Genomic DNA, 19934 nt, shown 5'->3' with positions numbered 1-19934 from the left:
ATTCAGATTCAGAATTCAGATTCAGAATTCAGATTCAGAATTCAGATTCAGAATTCAGATTCAGAATTCAGATTCAGAATTCAGATTCAGAATTCAGATTCAGAATTCAGATTCAGAATTCAGATTCAGAATTCAGATTCAGAATTCAGATTCAGAATTCAGATTCAGAATTCAGATTCAGAATTCAGATTCAGAATTCAGATTCAGAATTCAGATTCAGAATTCAGATTCAGAATTCAGATTCAAAATTCAGATTCAAAATTCAGATTCAGAATTCAGATTCAGAATTCAGATTCAGAATTCAGATTCAGAATTCAGATTCAGAATTCAGATTCAGAATTCAGATTCAGAATTCAGATTCAGAATTCAGATTCAGAATTCAGATTCAGAATTCAGATTCAGAATTCAGATTCAGAATTCAGATTCAGAATTCAGATTCAGAATTCAGATTCAGAATTCAGATTCAGAATTCAGATTCAGAATTCAGATTCAGAATTCAGATTCAGAATTCAGATTCAGAATTCAGATTCAGAATTCAGATTCAGAATTCAGATTCTGAATTTAGATTCAGATTCAGAATTCAGATTCAGAATTCAAATTTAGAATTCACAATCAGAATTAAGATTTAGAATTCAGATTCTTGAAGAAAGAATATCGGAATTGAAAATTTATAATGATTGATGTTGCGGGGTAAAGTATGGTGTGCGTTTATAAGTTTTCCTTGCAAAAATGTTCTTTTGCTCTTTTCTCTTCATTTTGCTATCCATCTTTATCAGATTCAGAATTCAGATTCAGAATCCAGAATTAGAATTCAGATTCAGATTTAGAATCCAGATTCCAGATTCAGATACAGAATTCAGATACAGAATACAGGTTAAGAATTTAGATTCAGAATTAAAATAAAGAATTCAAAATTCAAAATTTTGAATTCAGAATTCAGAATCCAGAATTCTGAATTCTGAATTCTAAATTCTTAATGCTAAAATCTTAATTCTGAATTTGAATTCAGAATTCAGATTCATAATTCAAATTCTGAGTTCAGATTCAGAATTCAGATTGAGAATTCAGATTTAGAATTCTGATTAAGAATTCGGATTAAAGATCAACCTGGAATTTGAAATTGGAAATTATATTCAAATATTAGACTAAGTGCTGTAACTCAAAATTCAAACTTTAGAATCAGAATAAGATTTCAGATTTAGTTTTCAGAATGAGATTAATCATTTAATAGTCATATTACTTTCCCCTGCTTTTGTGAGAATTTTTCTTTTATGCATGGTTGAGCTCTAAAAAAGGTATCATGCTAGGCCACGTGTCACGGCTATCCATCAATATTGTAGTTGGTTTTACTTATTCAGTAAAAAAAGCATAAAAAAACAGTAAGATTCGAACCGTGACCAGCATCGTGAAAGTTCTGGTTGCTACCACGGCACCATTTCAGCGTGTTATAAGACTTGGAAATTCAACTGTTTAAATACCATTCTTTCCATACATAAAATGAACTCCTCACATACCAGTTCGCTTTTCGCCAAAAAACGTACTATGCATAATTTTTTTATATTGAGATCGGAATTTTTCTTGTTTGAATATCTGAAATCATACTTATATGATGCAGAGGGAAGGAATCTATCATGTGTATTCTATATTATTTTATATATTTCCAAATATAACTTACACTCTGTTAGAAAGGCTCCAATCCACTGTTAAGTGTATTAAATCGGGTTTTTCATATTGAGTTTAGTAATTTTTGCTTCGATTTTCTTTAATCATAATCTTTTTTATAGATTAATCATATATAATTCAGAAATAAGGAATCCATTATTGTGTCATATGTTTCCAAAGATAATTTACACTCTGTAAAAAAGCCTGCAATCCACAGTTAAGTGTAATCAATCAGGCATTTTTTTAAATAATTGCCCAATTTGCGCCGGAGGCTAGATTTTTCACACAATTTCCAATTTGGCTCAACCCATATTATTTTTTGGTAGTATGAACTATGAAAAATTGTTGAAATGCTTTAATTTCTTCTAACTTTCTATACTCCTTCAAAAAAATCATAATCTTGAAATGTCCTTACTAATAAGAACATCACTTTCACCGATAGGCGGATCAATAAATAAACAAACATATATAAGGGAAATTTAATTATTCTCTAAACATAATCACATAAACATAACCTTCGCGTTAAAACGAGCTAAAAATTGAAGCTCTGTAGAAACATTAACAGTTATAATTTTGTAAATGTTTCTGTAATTTTGAAAATGTTTTAAATCTGTCAATCAATTTTAAAAATCTGTGATCTCTGAAACAGATTTTATGACAAAACTTGCGAAAAGAGTTAACTGATTTTTCTGAGATTTCAGCAACCCTGCTTCAGATGCCTAACGATCTTAATAACTTTTATAGTGTTTATAGGCAAAACTTATAGTTGCAAATTGTAACCTTTTTTTCTGTATTAGGGATATGACTTGAGACTTGACTTATACCGAAAAAAAGCTGGTAGAATAATAAAATTATTTGAAATTTAGGCATATACGCTGATTATTTTGACTGTAGCCAAGATGAAAAATATTCGTCATAAGGAAAGAATTTATCTAGACCCACGCAACAATTGTTAACATACAAAAGGAGTTTGGCTCCTTAAAGCCTCGAGATATGAGCCGTTTCAAATAAAGAAAATACAAAAAAGGAGTGTATTTGAAAAAAATGCAACACTTGGATTTGTGAATAACTGATGAATGCATGAATGGAAATTGTTAGAATTTTCAGTGAAGCTACCTAGTAATGTTGTGTCTGATTTTTGAGTTAGCGCCCTATAGAGAATTTCATAGACAATTTTTTAAGAGCAGGATCGGGAAAAGGCCATGAACATCCCAGAGGGAGATTCAAAAACAGTTGGACTTCGACCAAAGTTCATATGATAAATCATTTAAGGATTCTAGAGGATCAAACAGTGAAAATTTTTTTTAAAAAAGGAGAAGATGATTGATTTCATTAAGTTGAGGAATGTGAGAGGTTTTATAATGCGAAATTCGAAAATTTCAATAATGGAAGTGATAAAAAGAAAATTTTTTCTAACTACATCGTCTTTCTGACAAAAAAAAATTATGAAGAATTAATCAATCAGCTTCATAGTATTGGGCCCGTGAGGAACAAAAATTTGATATGTGATGATATGTTTCTAAATAAATTCTACCCGCTCATTTTCAACATCTTTCATTTCATCTAACCTTCTATCCACCTATATAAAAACACTTCATAATCTTTAGATGTCCCTACTAAAAAGGACATCACTTTTCACCGCTAGGCCGATAAATTAAATCTACAATTTCAAGTAATTTTATATCTTTTTCCTCGTGTATGTTTAAGAATAACGCCTAGTTTCGGCTCAAATTTTCCCTTGTTTTTAACAAGTTTTTCAAAAAAAAAAAATCGTTCAGATCCGGCTGTGTGCCCAAGGTTAAAGATCATCGTTCCTTTTGGCAACTATTTTGAAGACAGCTACCAGAAATAAGACATTCATCTAATTCGACATAAAAAAGTAATTTCAAATAGCTTGGCACCTGTTTTGAAATATTTTGTCCCAGATTTCACTCAATCTCTTTTGTGATAAATATCCTGGAAGCGACAATTCATCTGATGTCTTTTCAGCTAATAATAAAATTTTGAAAATCAAAGAAACCTCTACTTAAAAAAGATCTGAAGTATACATCTGATTAGAAATAATCGACTTATAAACATTAGGGACATTAAACTGGCAGATATAGGAGAAAAATTAATTTATCGTTTGGGATTGATATTGATAACTCAACAGAATATTGAACCGAATATTCGTTTGGCCGAATAGTTGAAAAGGTCAATATTCGGTATTCGGCCGTTCGCCGAATGCCACTATTCGGTACATCTCTACTAACTTCATTTCAACAAGGTAAAACCGCTGCCTTTCGGTAAAATTATCAAAATACGATGGTCAAGTCGTGCGCAAAATATGAAAACCACCAGTAGGGAAATATTTTGAAAAAAAAAACGAACTCTTTAACGGGGCACCTGGTAGGTTTCCAGCCACTAACTTTTAGCTGTCAAGGTTTTCTTGGATGTTTCGGAGATAAACAAGAAGAAAAAATAGACAATTTTGATGTCTTGTACTTGAGGCCGCTGACGATCTGTAGAAGCTGCAAATCAGTCAGTTTTTCATAACCATTGACAAGATAAATGGATAAATAAACAAAGAAGACTGCATTCCCCTGCATAGCACTTCAATAGATCTAATACAGTTGATTCAATATTTTGGTTGGATCGGAAACCGTGCCATTACGTGAAAATTGAGGTGGAGTTATGAAAAGTAAAAAATGTGGTTTTTGTGCCGAAGGAGGACAATCGGCTAAATTTGTCATAATTTCGACCAAATTCAAAATTTTGATTTATTTTAAAGGTAAAGGTTTAAAAGCAGAAAAAGTTTTCAGAAATAACCTTGATTTGAAAAAAGGTGGTGCGTAAAGGGTGATACGGTCAAAATTTGGTCAATATCAACTTGACGTATTTCTTTCAATTTTGCATTTAAAAAACCTGAACACCCCTCATTTTAAAGGTAGAATGTGGCTCCTATTTTGATTTTGGAATTCACTCTTCAGTTGTCAAAATGCCGTCTAAAGCGGGCCATAGACTACACAAATTGGCCTGTACAAATTCGATGTTTCCACGACGATTGTTTGATCTATGCTCGCCCATACACTATACAAACATATTTCACGCGAACACAAATGATTGCTGGCGAAAACAGCAACAGCAACAAAAAAAACCATCTCCACCCCGGCTGGGAGAATGTTTTGTACAAAATATTTCGATCCCGACCGATTTTACTCCAACCGTTTGGGCGCTCATTCAAGCAGTGCCATACACTATGCAAATCGTGCTCACAGCGACAAAATTTCATCGAATTTCATCGCATTTGTACAAATGTTGTGTAGTCTATGGCCCGCTTAAGGAAGAAGAGCAGCGTATCAAAATTTTGCTCGCGCATCGCGAAAATCCGAGCTACTCGCACGCAAAGCTGGCAAAATCGCTAAAAGTTTCCAAATCAACCGTTACAATTGTAATTAAAGTCTTTGGGGAACGTTTGTCGACAGCCAGGAAGTCTGGATCGGGGGGAAATCGAAAACCGGAAGCCGCTGAGACGACAAAGAGAGTTGCTGGTAGTTTCAAGCGAAACCCTAACCTAAACCGAGAGGCCGCAAATAAGTTGAGTGTATCGTCCACAACCGTGCATCGAGCCAAAAAACGAGCCGGACTATCGACTTTCAAGAAGGTAGTGACTACAAATCGCGATGATAAACAAAATACGACGGCCAAAGGGCGATCCCGGAGGCTGTACACGACGATGCTGACGAAGTTTGACTGCGTGGTAATGGACGACGAAACCTACGTCAAAGCCGACTACAAGCAGTTTCCGGGACAGGAGGTTTATACGACAAAAGGAAGGGGAAAGGTAGCAGATATTTTCAAGCACATGAAACTGTCAATGTTTGCGAAGGAATATCTGGTTTGGCAAGCCATCTGTACCTGTGGCTTGAAAAGCAGCATTTTCATAGCTTTCGGGACTGTCAACCAAGAAATTTACGTGAAAGAGTGTTTGAATAAACATCTGCTGCTTTTCCTGAAGAATCGCGGTTGTTCCGTACTGTTTTTGGCCGGATTTGGCATCTTGCCATTACGGTAAAAAGGCCATGGAGTGGTACGCCGCCAACAACGTGCAGGTGGTTCCCAAGGACAAGAACCCTCCCAACACGCCAGAGCTCCGCCCAATTGAGAAATACTGGGCTATTGTCAAGCGGAACCTAAAGAAGACCAAAAAAACTGCTAAGGACGAGCAGCAGTTTTTTTTGTCTTCTTTAGGTTCCGCAAACTGGGTTTCTGCGGCGAAGAAGGTGGACAAGGTGGAAGTACAAAATCTGATGGCAGGGGTTAAGCGTAAGGCCCGGCAATTCGGATTTGGAAAAGCGGAAGCCTAACTGAATATTTTTCGTGAATTTTATACTAATTAAATTTGAAAAAGAAATTTAATTTGATTTTTTAAATATACGATTTCACCGATTACTTGACAAATTTTGACCGTATCACCCTTTAGTATACGTTATTGGTGGCACATGTGGTGCCCAAAAATTAAAGTTCTTCATTGGACGCTATCTCAAAAACCACTAAACAGAGCGTCACACAACTTTGCACATGTACACATTACATTTTCAGGTAGCTTCACTCAAAGTGTCATCAATTTCCATCCATGCATTTCAAAGTTATTCACAAAACAAAGTGTTGTATTTTTTTTTCGAATACACTCCTTAAAGCTAATGAAACCCAATTTGGCATGGGAGTACATTAAATGTTTTTTATGCTTTTAGACCTCTTCCTCCTTTCAGTGAAGAAATAAAGTGGGAAGGGGTTCACGCATATCTACAGTTTTTTTTCAAATTTAATATTTTATTAAGAAAATGGAACTAAATTAGGCATGGGTGTGTATTTGTATATGAATAATGTTCCTTTGATGATTTGAGACCGCTTCCATAAACTCGAAAACTATTCGAGAAAACGGAACTAAATCTGACATAGCAGCGTGAATTTGGCCAAATGTGACATATGACGTTATTATACGAACATTGTGTCTATGATAGTTTGAGACCCTCTTCACATGAGAAGGAGAAGATGGAGGACTCCATATAAATAAAAATAAGCTTTAACATATGAACTCATGAAGCAAATAATCCCAGAGTCTTAATTTCTGATATAAAAACAATAATTTAAAATTAATTCACAAATAAATTTTTAAAATAGAAAAATTAATTCATTTTTTTTAAAAATATATCATCATTGTTTAGTACTTGGGAAACTAAAACTACAGCTTTCTACTGAATGATTTTGAATTTAAATTTAAAAAAATTGTACAAATAAATCAAAATTTCAATAATTACCACAAATGTCATTAATTGTCGGAAGGTGTAGCAAAGCACACCTGCTCCAGCTAGTTGGTAATTTAAATAGTGTTTAAAATATTAAACTACAGAATCGAAGATCAGGAAAAATTATAAATTATTGCGTGGAGTTTTAAAAAATAAGTAATTGTGACCACTCTCAATGATCTACTGTCGGACTAAAGGTAGAATTCTGGAATTAAAAGGAATTTTAGTTTTGTAATCATTTCTGGAAGTCATAAAATCAAAATTCTAAATGTCGCAGTTATCGATTATTTTGGATTTTTTATTTTCATAATCAAAATTTGTTTACCAATATCTAGATAAATAATTCGATTTGAAAAAAAAAAAATTCAAAACTTATTGTACAAAAATATTTGACCGTATTTGACCGTTTTGTTTCCTGTTTCCGCAATGTTTATACATATCGTAAAATGGCCACGATTACGATCTAGACGTGCCTAAATAATTCAAATCGCTCGATGCCATCATTAAAAGCGACAATTGTCCATTCCGGCCGGAGAATAGTTTTTCCCAAATACATAAGTATGTAGAACCGGTTGACTTCTAGCCCTGTCGCAGAATAATTTTTCTCCTTGAAGTTACAGAGCCCCCCTATCCAGCAAAAGGTACCACAAGCGAGAAGCTTAGGTTAGGAATGATGATGATGATGAATCACGCTGATTTGCTAGATTGTCGATTTCGCAACAATTGTCCGAGGGCCCGAGGAAACGATCGATTAAGGTAAGGCAGCTTGTGGTTTGCTTTCTACCTGCCCGTTTTTGTCGACTAGTTTATGAATTATGGAATAGGAAATAAAGGACCAACCCTTATCGAATGGGGATGTAGTATTTCACCCACAGGTGCCCACGTGGTTGGTTACAAAACTTCCGTAATCCAAACGAAAAACGGGGGAAAAAACGCCGGTAAGAGCTTTTAATAACCATTAATCTTGGTTATTTTTACACACAAAAATTTGAATTTTATTTTCGACTAAAGATTTTGCGAAGAATTATCTACTGTTTTGGCCGAATTCATGATTTTTTTATTATTGATTTCATTTTTCCAGATCAGAAAAAAATAGCTTAGAATTAAGTATGTCGAAGACCCATGAATAAGCTTGCCAGATTGCCCGGTTTTATCCGGGTTTGCCCGGATATATGATGCAAAATTTCGATAAAGTCCGGTCCGGCCCGGTTAACCGGATATCGTGAAAAAAGTCCGGATATTGCCCGGATTTTTTCACAATATTACAAAGAAACCCAAAAAAAAAAAAAATCAAAGTTTTTGAGTACATTTCAGCAAAATCGATTAACGGTATGGAAATTTTCAACGGTTGTTTCAAATAATTTCGCTGATTTACTTTTATAAACCTTTAAATATTTAAGTATTCCAAAAAGTTTTTGGAAATCTGCAATTACATTAATAAAATATTAATTTCATTTTTTTTGCATTTTTTCTTTGCTTTTATTTATAATTACACCTAAATTTTGCCCGGTTTTTGTCCGGTTTTTGGATTTGAAAAATTGAAATCCATGCCCGGATTTTGCCAGGTTTTTTTGAAAAAATGCCCGGAATTGCTAGACCCGGATGGGGGTGGAAAAAATTCTGGCAACCTTACCCATGAACGTTTAGGTTCTCATGCATTTAAGAGTCTCGATACAATAACATTGGAAGTGGCCGATGTTGAGATTGAATTTATTGATCATTTATCTTATATCTATATATTCCAAAATTTTGAGCTACGCAATCAAATGAGAAAGCAACTTTTTTTTGAACATTTTTTTTTTGTTTTGTCTGGGATAAAACAAAAAAAAACAGTGACAATTTTGCAAAGTTGCATCCTCATTTGATTACGTATCGCTCAAATTCTGGAATAGTGTGTCCTCGTATGCCTAAATTCATCCCGAGCAAATGGTTATGGATTTCATATTTTTATTTTCTTTAACTTTTCAATTTCTATTTTTTTTTAATTTTATTAATATGAAAATTATAAAAATGATAAATAAAAAAGGTTATGAGACTGAAGGATTTTGAATATTGTTTCCGCTGGCGGCATGAAACGCATTGCCTGTGCCATTCAGTATCTTGTTTATGTGTTTAAGTTAAGGTTACCAGAATTTTATTTAGATCGTATCCGGGCCGGACATATCCGGGCTATTTCATCTACAAACCAGGCAAAATCTGGGCATTGGTTCAAAATTGACAACCAAAAACCCGGGCAAATTTGGTGATTTGGAATTTTCAGGTACAAAAATACAAATAATGTGTAACATAACTTCCGACCTTACAGCATGTTGAAAATTCACACACGACCATCTAATCGAAATCACAAAATCAAGAACCACAACAAAGTACAGATGTATTTTTTTAATATGTCATTTTTCATCATTACATTTATATTACATTGTTACATTAAATTATGTGTTCAGTTCAATAATGAACTGTTCAGAGCCCTATAGTTTACTAATCATTGAAATTTGTTTATTCGAATTAAATTTGCTGAGCACAATCAAGTATTTATTTGTAGGAGAAAATCCTGTAATGTCAAAAATAGTTTAAACTTATAGGTAATTAAAAACAAAAACTTTCCTAAAATTAAACTAATTATAAAGAGAACGAATCTCTGCGATGGAAGATTGCATCGATTTGCCTCTGAAGTTAGAGATGATTTTGTTGGCCATCTCTTCGATAGATTCAATGCCCGCAATCCGATGAAGATCTTCGGTGCTGTGCCAAGGTGGAAGCCGCAAAATCATGTTCAGAATTTTGTTCTGAATCTTTTGGATGGCTTTCTTCCTCGCGCAGCAGCACTTAGACCAAATCGGAACTGCATACATTATCGCTGGTCGGAACACCTTTTTTTAGATGAGTAACTTATTCCTTAGGCAAAGTCTGAATTTCCTGTTGATGAGAGAATAAAGAGATTTAGTATATTTATTACATTTAGATTGAATATCTTCAATGTGGTTTTTAAAAGTAAGATTCCGATCAAGTGTGAGTCCCAAGTACTTCACGTGATCAGACCATTCTAATGAAACTCCATTAAAAGTTATGGAATGATTTTCATTAGGTTTTAAAAGTTCAGCTCTTGGCTTATGAGGAAATAAAATAAGTTGAGTTTTAGAAGCGTTAGGAGACATTTTCCAATCTACTACGTACTACCCTAAATTTCGTCCTGTGGCTGAAAGCGAAGTATCATCAGCAAATAATCTTCTACCTTTTCCTTCTGGAACATCAGGAAGATCAGAAGTAAAAATCTTGTATAAAATTGGCCCAAAAATACTGCCCTGAGGTACACCAGCTCTAATGGGTGTCCTTTCAGAGCATGAATTTTGATAGCTTACTTGTAAGGTTCGGCTAGTCAAATAATTTTGAATAATTTTGGTGATATATACAGAAAAATCAAATCGAGCTAATTTGGCTACTAAACCTTTGTGCCAAACACTGTCAAAAGCTTTTTCAATATCAAGAAGAGCAACACCAGTTGAATAACCTTCAGATTTGCTAGCGTTAATCATATTAGTTACACTCAAAAGTTGATGTGTAGTAGAATTCCCATGACGAAAACCAAATTGTTCATCAGGGAAAATAGAATTCTGATTAATGTGAATCATCATTCTATTCAAAATAACTCTCTCATATAGTTTACTTAAAGAAGGAAGCAAACTAATTGGACGATAACTTGAAGGCTCTGAAGCACTTTTTCCAGGTTTCAAAATTGGAGTTACTTTGGCATTTTTCAATTTATTGGGAAAATAAGCCAAGTGAAAACATTTATTGAAGATTTTTACTAATAATTTAAAGTGCTTTCGGGCAACTTTTTAATGAGAAATAGAAAATCCCATCTTCCCCCGGAGCTTTCATATTTTCAATTTTTTTGAAAATCAATTTAAGTTCATCAATATTTTTCTCACAAGAACTTTCAATTACATTTTGCTTAGAAAGAATATCATCAAATTCAAGGGAAATTTGAGCATCAATTGGACTTACAACGTTCAAATTAATTTCATGAGCAGACTCAAATTGTTGGGCTAATTTTTGAGATTTTTCTGCGTTAGTTAAGAGAAGTTTATCTCCATCTTTCAAAGTAGGAATTGGCTTCTGGGACTTTTTCAGAATTTTAGTTAATTTCCAAAATGGCTTTGAGTAGGGTTTTATGTCCTCTAAATGTCCTCCTCGAATAAATATTTTGGAAAACTTTTTCTGAAAAGAATTTAGAGTTTACTATTGCTTTGAAAATATGGCATAAAGAAGTTCATATTATACTCCAACGATTGACGTATTGTAATACACATTATTGTTAATATTTTTTTTCGTATGGAAAACATTGGGAAATTGAAATCACATTTTGTTAGTTTTTTCAAACAAAGTGCAATAGCTAAAAAAAATTTTTTTTAATTGTTTTTTGAGATTACAGTTTTGCTGTTTAGTTCTATTTGATAAATTTTTCTTGAACAATTGATCTATATAAGACATTCTAGTTTAGAGATATAGCTGAAGAATCATGTATCCCCTGGGATCAAGTATCCTAATTCTCCCCTAAGCATTCAGGGATTCAACAATTCAGGGAGGAAGTTACTCCTTGATATCAATGAGCAAAAGGGAGCCGGTCCGGACGGCATACCGTCACTATTCTTCAAAAAATGCTGTGAATTTTTGGCACATCCAGTGAGCATACTGTTGGAAAATTCTACCGTAACCATGCATTGGAAAACTACAGCTATTTCACCTATTCACAAATCTGAAAACATTCATCTTGTTAAAAACTATCGAGGCATATCAATTTTAAACTGCTAAGCAGAGGTATTTGAATTGTTAATCTTCCATAAAATGAGCTCGATTTCGATGAGCTGAACGCCAACATGGTTGTAATTGTAATTGTGCTTTATTGATTTAACGTCAGCCCATCGATATAAAATCATAAGTTAGGTTCAAGGAAACATGGTTTCCGTAAAAGATATCAACACTTACTAACTTGATGGTGCATGTTCCGTCCATCCGGAAATCTCTCTACGATAAGAAACAAGTTGACGCAGTTTACGTTGATTTCGCCAAAGCGTTCGATCGGCTGCCTCACAAATTACTTATCGATAAGCTCGACACAATCGGATTCCTCAAATGGATGATCAAACCCTCAAGACAGAACCGCATTCGTCAGGCAGGGTCACATCAAGTCTACAACTTTCGCCGTTCCTTCTGGAGTTCCCCAAGGAAGCCACTTGGGCCCATTGCTATTTAATCTTTATATGAACGACCTTTGTGTACTGATTGATTCGGAAACAAATATTCAAGACCTCTATAAACTTATTAATTGGTGCCGAGTGAATGCAATGGAGGAAAATGTATAATCTTGACTTTCACACATAGTTAACTAGCGAGTGATTGTGTGTTTTAGAAGGTTGAATCTATGAGGGATCTTGGTGAAATTATGGACAAATCGCTTAATGTCAGGATCACCTAGCTTTTTTTTATGTAGCGACCCACCATACCCCCCACACCAAAAAGCTCGATTGAGCCCCTGGTAATGGACGCTACTGTTCTCAGCACTTCTGGCCAGGGGTGCCAGGTGGTTTTGACAAAAATCAGGACACTGCCATGAAAAAAATCAGGATTTTTCAGGACACCATTAAATTGACGAAAATAACATGCAGCTCTGCTTAGATTGCATAACTTAAAGAAAAATACAGGCGCTGAAGACGCCTCAAAGTATGCAACTAAAGCGAGAAGAACCTTGGCTGGCCTGAAGTCAATATCGAAAAACACCATTTAGATATCATTTGAACCAAAGATTATCATCGGTAAAACTAGTTAAACTATTTTATACAAGATTTGTTTGATTTTCTCACCATTTTACAAAAAAATTAATTATAGTTTAGATATTTTTTCAAAAATCAGGACAAATCAGGACGTTTTAGAGGTCATTTTTCAAAAATCAGGACAATTCAAGCGTTTTTGAAAAATCAGGATGGCCTCTCGAAAATCAGGACAAATCCTGAAAAATCAGGACACTTGACACCCCTGCTTCTGGCAGCAATTGAACAAAGAAATATTAAACTAAAAACGCGAGCAATATTTTACTCATGCTGAGAACTCAAAATGTTTATAATCTAGTGCGAGGAAATGTGACGCTTTGAGCTTTGAAACGAATTTTATAACCCCTTTGCTCGGTTGGGGACGTTATAACGGCTTTTTTCGCTACTTCTACCGCTTTGCCGTTTTGAGCCAAGTTGTAGGCAAAGAATTTTCCAAGAAGCTCCGTATATATTGGGATTTGATTTTCAAATGTATTCAAGAAAACCACAAAGGGACATTCTCAAAATAAATTTTTGCATTTTTCCAAACAAAACGCGGGTACCTTAACCTTATTTGCTCCGTTTGACGGTACCAAAGATACCACGTGGTAGGGTTCGAGGAAGTTTCACGCGATCTTAAGATGGCTCTCAAAATGCACAATATATTGTTGAGATGAGACTGAGTTTAGTTCTTTTAAAATTTTCAACTTCCAGATTGGAACAATAGAAGTCAACTCGACTGTGCTCAACCGCTGTAGGTGATCATTCTGGCCCGGGCGTTTTTTCCGGTAGACGATGGTAACGATGACCACGGAAATCGATAAAGACAAGGCAGCTTCGATAGCGAAAAAAATGGCCTCCTCCGAGAAGGACAAAGACAAAGAGAAGGAAAGGGACAAAGACAAGGAGAAGGAAAAGGATAAGGAAAAAAGTAAAGAAAAGGAAAAGGACAAAGACAAAGGCGTGATTAGCAGTGCCAGCAACTGCAATCCGAGCGGAAGTGGGACCAGTTCCGGTTGTGCGGCACCTAGCGGGAGCAGACCGAACCAATCACACAGCACCCAGGTCGTGATGAATCAGGATGCTCCCAATATTTTAGTGTATAGAAAGGTTAGTTGTTTGAGAATATTAAGAAAATGTTCTAAATGGTATTTGATGGTTTATTTTGCATTGCAGATGGAAGCGATTGTTGAACGAATGCAAAGCGAAGAGGGTGGCGTATCCGTACGAACTATTAAAGCTTTCATGAGTAAAGTACCGTCCGTATTCACTGGTGCCGATTTGATTGCGTGGATCATGAAAAATCTCAATATTGAAGATGTGGCGGAAGCGTTGCATTTGGCTCATTTGCTCTCATCCCATGGATATCTGTTCCCGATAGACGATCACCAGCTGACGGTGAAGAATGACGGGACATTCTATCGATTCCAGACACCGTATTTTTGGCCTTCGAACTGTTGGGAACCGGAAAACACAGACTACGCGGTCTACCTTTGCAAACGAACCATGCAGAATAAAACGCGTCTGGAGCTGGCTGATTACGAAGCCGAAAATTTGGCCAAGCTTCAGAAAATGTTCTCCCGGAAGTGGGAGTTTATCTTTATGCAGGCGGAAGCTCAGAGCAAGGTCGACAAGAAGCGCGACAAGCTGGAGCGGAAAGTTTTGGACTCACAAGAGCGTGCATTCTGGGATGTACACCGTCCGATGCCAGGTTGTGTGAACACCACTGAGGTTGACATCAAGAAGGCGTATCGTCGGGGTGCCTCCACCCACGGTTCTGGCTCATCCGGTGCCGCCGTCAATAGCAATCCAATCGAGCAACTCACTAGACAAATTAAGCTCTTAAAACTCAAATTAGAACGTAGAACTATCAAGATCTCCAAAGTAGCTGAATCGTACGTTGAGCAAAAGAACATTCTTCGAAATTTCAACAGTCATTAACAGGATTTTTTTCTTTTCAGTTATATATCATATTTTGAACAATACCACGAATACGATTACTTTCTTTCATCTCCTGATCAGCCTAATCCCTGGATTACGGACAATACTGAAATGTGGGATGCTGATCGAACTGCGTAAGTATACTATATTGTGCACATATTCGAAATAATCGCCAATACACTGAGTTTCGTATTCTAAAAACCTAATGTAGGTATTTTGATTTAAAAGAAATCTTTAATGCTTCTAAACATGAGCCAAAACAAAAAGTTGTAAAATACATAAGAATCTTTACTACCAAAAACTCAAAAACGTTTTTAAGTTAGGATGTTATAAATAGATATATTCATTACTATTGAAACATTCATTCCCTTTACAGCAAAGACGTTACATTGAAGCGTGTCAAGCGATGGGCCTTCAGTTTACGAGAGCTGTTAAACGATCCGGTTGGGCGGGAACAATTTTCCAGATTCCTGGACAAGGAATTCAGTGGAGAGAACTTGAAGTAAGTATTATTGGCTTCTTTTTGGTTAAAGCTCTAAATTGAAAATCGGAATGAAACTCAATTTTTTTTGACTTGCAGGTTCTGGGAAACAGTCCAAAGCATGAAGGCCCAGCCCCAGTCCAAGGTCAAGGAAGCGGCCCATGCGATCTATCTGGAGTTTCTGGCACCGGATGCACCCTGTCCGGTCAATGTGGACTCAAAATCGATGGAACTGGCCCGGGAAGCAGTCAGCGAGGCGGCCCCGCCCAATCGGTGGTGTTTCGATGTTGCCGCCGCCCACGTGTACCACCTGATGAAAAGCGACTCGTACTCAAGATACCTGCGGTCGGACATGTACAAAGAGTACCTTAACGGATCCAAGAAGAAAATCAAATCCATACCGAACCTGTTCGGGGTGAAACGTTAAGGCGATCGATTCGGGAGTGCGCACTGGAATTGAACAATAAGCAAAAGGAAGAAACGAAAATTTTAAGGGCTCCGTCACATACTATACTAGAGGCCCGTGAATTGATTCAACGGATTCAACCAACAGTTTTAAATCAGGTTAATACCGATTAAATAACAAAAAAAGCAAATTGAGTAAAATAAAAAATGCCCATTGAATTGAACTGTAGATTTATTAGTCGATAAGTCAAGCTTGTTAAGACAAAGTGTAAAATCAAAAGTATAAAAAACGGAAGAAAAAATCAATCCAAGAAAATTGAGAAACCACGAGGAATTGTTGAATATATTTCGAAATTAGTGTGATTTGGACTAGTTCGCCTGTTTTGACGGGCGAACGCCACGATCTGTATTAAAAATATCGATAAAACTATAATTGATAAAGAAGAAGAAAACACAACCAAACCAATGGAAACCCAACCAGAATACGGATTCAGTATTCTGCAAAAACAAAATAAAAGAAGAAAAACACGAAAAGTCATTCAATGAATTATTGGAATATAAATCTGAAGGAAATATATATTATATTGATGACAAATTGTCATGTAACTAGTTGTTTTATTGATAACGAAGAAGCAGAAAAAAAGAATTTCTTGTTTCATATTTTCTGTTTAATGGACTACGAAATTCGACCAGAAGCGATGGTCGTTGTGTTTGTGACCTCATTTTACATGATCTTGAAAGCAGATGGTAGTAAAAATTTACTTATACTGTATTTGTTTATGTCGAGTGTTGCACTGGTGCACCACTAGGTGCTGTCAAACTGTTTGTTTATTCGAACGGTGTTGCACTGGTTTTGACCTGTCGGAGTTCTGCTTACGGACGGTGGCCCACCGATAATTTTGCCAGTGTTGCGAGAGAGCGTGTGAGTGAGTGAGGTAGCAATACACTGGCGACGATTTGTGTTTGTTTTTGTCGGGTACGGTGGAACACTGATCGAGGGGAGAAAACAAATACGGTATTAGTTACAAAGATATCGATGGAAAAACAAGCAGATATGAAAGTAGGTGCTTTATTTTTATGCTTTGTGTCGATGATATTCGGAAGTCAAAGTCTATACGCAACAGGTTAGCGTGCACCCAGCATGGCAACGAATACTTCAACGACGCTCTGGCGCACACAGAAAGGACTACGACGACGCCTCGGAGAACTAAAGACACGTACACAGCAAGAAAAAATCGTGTAATTTTAGATCGAAAACGATGCACGAAATTGGAACATCGTTTTTGATCTAAAATTCTATCACTGTGTATTTTTAACAAGAATCTAATTTTTGGGGCGTGTAAATTTAGATTGATAACGATGCACGCCAATGGAACCGCCTTTTGCCGTGTAAAAATACACAACGGTGTAAATTATGATTTTATTTTGATTGTTTGCCGCTTTTGAAGGTATAAATCAGGGGACTGGATAAACGGAGAATCATCGTCAATGATCAAACAAATTTTGCAGCCAATGATTGAATTTGTGGTAATTTGTTGCAATTTGTTAGAGAGAATTAGAAGGTTTAAGTTAAAATGAGAGAAGCCGGTGCTCAGAGAGAGTGAAAATGTGCTAATTGTTGCAAATTGTTGAGATTTGTTAGATTTGTTAAGCAGTTGTGGAATTTTGATCATTACCGTTCCAAATGCAAAGAATTCTCTCTCCACTGCAATCCCTCGGTATAAATAATAAATAATTGAAACACACTTATATCTTTTACTGAAGGAATTTATTTTCAAATCGAAGCATAAAAATAAAAAAAAAAGTTCACCCACCATGATGAGCAGTGCCAGGTTGGAATGATGGACTTCATACAGCCTATTTTTACCGGTCAGCGTCGTCATCAGTATTCTCCAATCTTGGTTCCACTTCACTGCGTAAATCTGCTGAAACAAAAATAATAATTAGGTTCCACATCTTTCACTTACATAATGTCATTTACCTTATCTTCATCCGAATTCCGTGGACTTGTTTGTTTCCTTGGCTTTTTCCATACTAAATTTTCTTGCCGAACTGATTGGAACGTTTATGGCTGCTCGGACAAAAACAAACACAAATGCCACAAGTTGAGAATTTCAATTCAATTTTAAACAAACAGATATAATTTTACACTGTTTGTGATATAAATTTCATTGACCGCTTGGTTTTTACATCACAGAATGTAAAATTATATCAAAACAATTTATTTCTATTCTAAAGACTAAAATTACATCAAAAGGAGTTGAAAATTACATCTTTTGTGAATTACACTCGTAAAAAAATAGATCACTCGTGTTTTATATAGTGTTTTCGTTTATTGGCAGTGGCAACCTAGTTACCCGCGAGTTTTGCCCTAACTGCTGTTATTATGTTCGTTTATTAATTCAGAAGTCCACTAGTTTTGCCCGAGATTTGAACCTCAAGCAGGCGGTTGCACCCCGTAAAATTTGTCAGTGTTGGGGGTAAACATAAGGGTGAGTATAGCAACCATATATTTGCATCGTCCCGCCCGCATGACGAAAAACCGTACGCTGAATCTTCCGTACTATTCTATTCTGATCACATTAATAGTTACGTTCTATATTGCATCTTGGCTTAATGTGCCTTCGCTAGAACGTATAAAATATTATTCCCGAAAGATACGATGAATATTCTAAGGAACAAAATGATTAATTTAGCAACGCAATCAAATGATAAAGAATTATTTAAGAAAGATACAATGAATGGTTTTTAAAAATTAATAGATTATTTTAGCAACACGCACCAACTTCTCTGCTGTCACGTCATCACACGTGGCCAAACTTTGTGAAAAAAAGTTTTTCCCGGCTGAGTTCGGGCAAAAATCATTAAAGAGATCGCCTAGTTCCGTAGCTGGAATGCTGAAAGTGGAAGACGGAGGCTACGAGGAAAGATACAGTGATCTATGAGAGTAAGTAAAATGCCTTTTTTTGTGTATATAGCGAGAAACTAAAACCTCTTTTTATTCTCGCTCATAGACTGGAGGAAAAATGCGAAGAAACTCTTTTTCTATGGAGGCAGTATTACTATCAAGGCGAGGAGCACCATCACCAGCGGCCAACCGCTATGTAGCAACAGCGTTAAGAATGGCTCGGCAGTGCTGCAGCAGCAGGCGAAAGCGCTCAGAATACATCCGGAAGCTGTTCCTGCGAACATCCGCGGATGGTCACGGAAGGTTTGTTTTTTTTTTTTTTTTAATTTTTAGAGCAAAAATAAAATGAATGTATGTAATATAAACCTTTTTTTTATTTATTTTGTCTGGAAATCATACTGAAATTGAATAAAATCAACAAAACCTCAAATTGGGTTCGAATCTTATCATTGTTAGGTGACGATATGCTCTATCGTCTATGATCAAATCGTTCTAGAACGAATAGAAAAAGGCAAAAAAATGAATCGTTTCTTTACTTAACAACCCGTTCCCTGTATCGTTATTCGTGTCTAAACGATTCCATTTGATGAAAAAACGATTAGCATAATCGTTCATTAATAATCCAAAACTATTAAGGGAATCTTTTGGGTGTCTTGGGAAGAAGATAATGGGGATCGTTATTGTATAATACTGCTCCATGCGGGCGGGTAACGATTCTGTTTGTTTATTCAGAAAAAGTTTTGCCCCGCGCTCGTGGAGAAAAACGAAAACGGCATTAGATTCCGTATACTTTTAGAAATTTTTTGCTATGTAGAGAGCCGAGAGGCTGTTATTCTCTCAGTTCTCTTTGACATCCAGACGTAACGCGCTTAGAAACTTTTAGGCGTTTACAAATTGGAGCCAACATGTGGGCGTAGAAAATTATGTGCCTACATAAGAGCTCGTCCAAATAGTTGAAATAAGACAGTTTTTTTTTTCCAAATATTGCGTGGGTCCTACAATAGACAGAAAAATTAAAAGTGGTAAATTTATTTTTGAACTTAATTTCAATTATTAAAGGATTATTAGCTCCCCAAGCAACCAAAAGTTCCCTAAAGAGGTACCATAGAACCCAGACAACCAGAAGTCGTATTTTCTTTTACAGATTACATCGTATAGAATGTTATTTATACTCATTTTCGTATATCTGCACCTACAATGTGCGGTTCATGCATATTCTTTATCGTATTTAAAAGCATTGCATGTTTTTATTACGACAAGAAGAGAGACTCGTATTTATGTACATATGAACTTGACCTTTGTGTACGACAATTCGCAAAAAATCCGTGAAACGACCGATATACGGTGATCAGCCGTGACTGAGAGATTTTGTCGTGCTATGCATAAAATAATTCGAAATAAAAAACGTATACAACTGCATTGATTCGTAATAATGTGCATGC

General features: G+C 35.7%; 1 protein-coding gene across 4 annotated transcripts in view; it reads left to right on the top strand.

Annotated features, from left to right (window-relative positions):
* LOC129758803 (regulator of G-protein signaling 7-like) overlaps positions 1-16190 on the top strand; it is a 34306-nt gene extending 18116 nt beyond the window's left edge. For 2 of the 4 annotated variants that reach the window (XM_055756435.1, XM_055756432.1), the window contains exons 2-6: positions 13472-13867; positions 13934-14652; positions 14719-14832; positions 15075-15200; positions 15279-16190. In XM_055756435.1, the coding sequence (XP_055612410.1) occupies positions 13553-13867; positions 13934-14652; positions 14719-14832; positions 15075-15200; positions 15279-15606 (1602 nt within the window). In that variant the 5' untranslated portion in view covers positions 13472-13552 and the 3' untranslated portion in view covers positions 15607-16190. Of the gene's footprint in view, positions 1-7417; positions 7707-13471; positions 13868-13933; positions 14653-14718; positions 14833-15074; positions 15201-15278 lie in introns of all 4 variants that reach the window. The other 2 variants (XM_055756434.1, XM_055756433.1) reach the window with 2 other exon arrangements.
* Positions 16191-19934: the final 3744 nt, after the last annotated feature.

Source organism: Uranotaenia lowii, chromosome 3 (assembly GCF_029784155.1).
Source record: "Uranotaenia lowii strain MFRU-FL chromosome 3, ASM2978415v1, whole genome shotgun sequence".
NCBI classification, from domain to species: Eukaryota; Metazoa; Arthropoda; class Insecta; order Diptera; family Culicidae; genus Uranotaenia; species Uranotaenia lowii.
The sequence above is the reverse complement of the archived record's forward strand: the minus strand, read 5'-3'. Positions and strand labels throughout refer to the sequence as shown.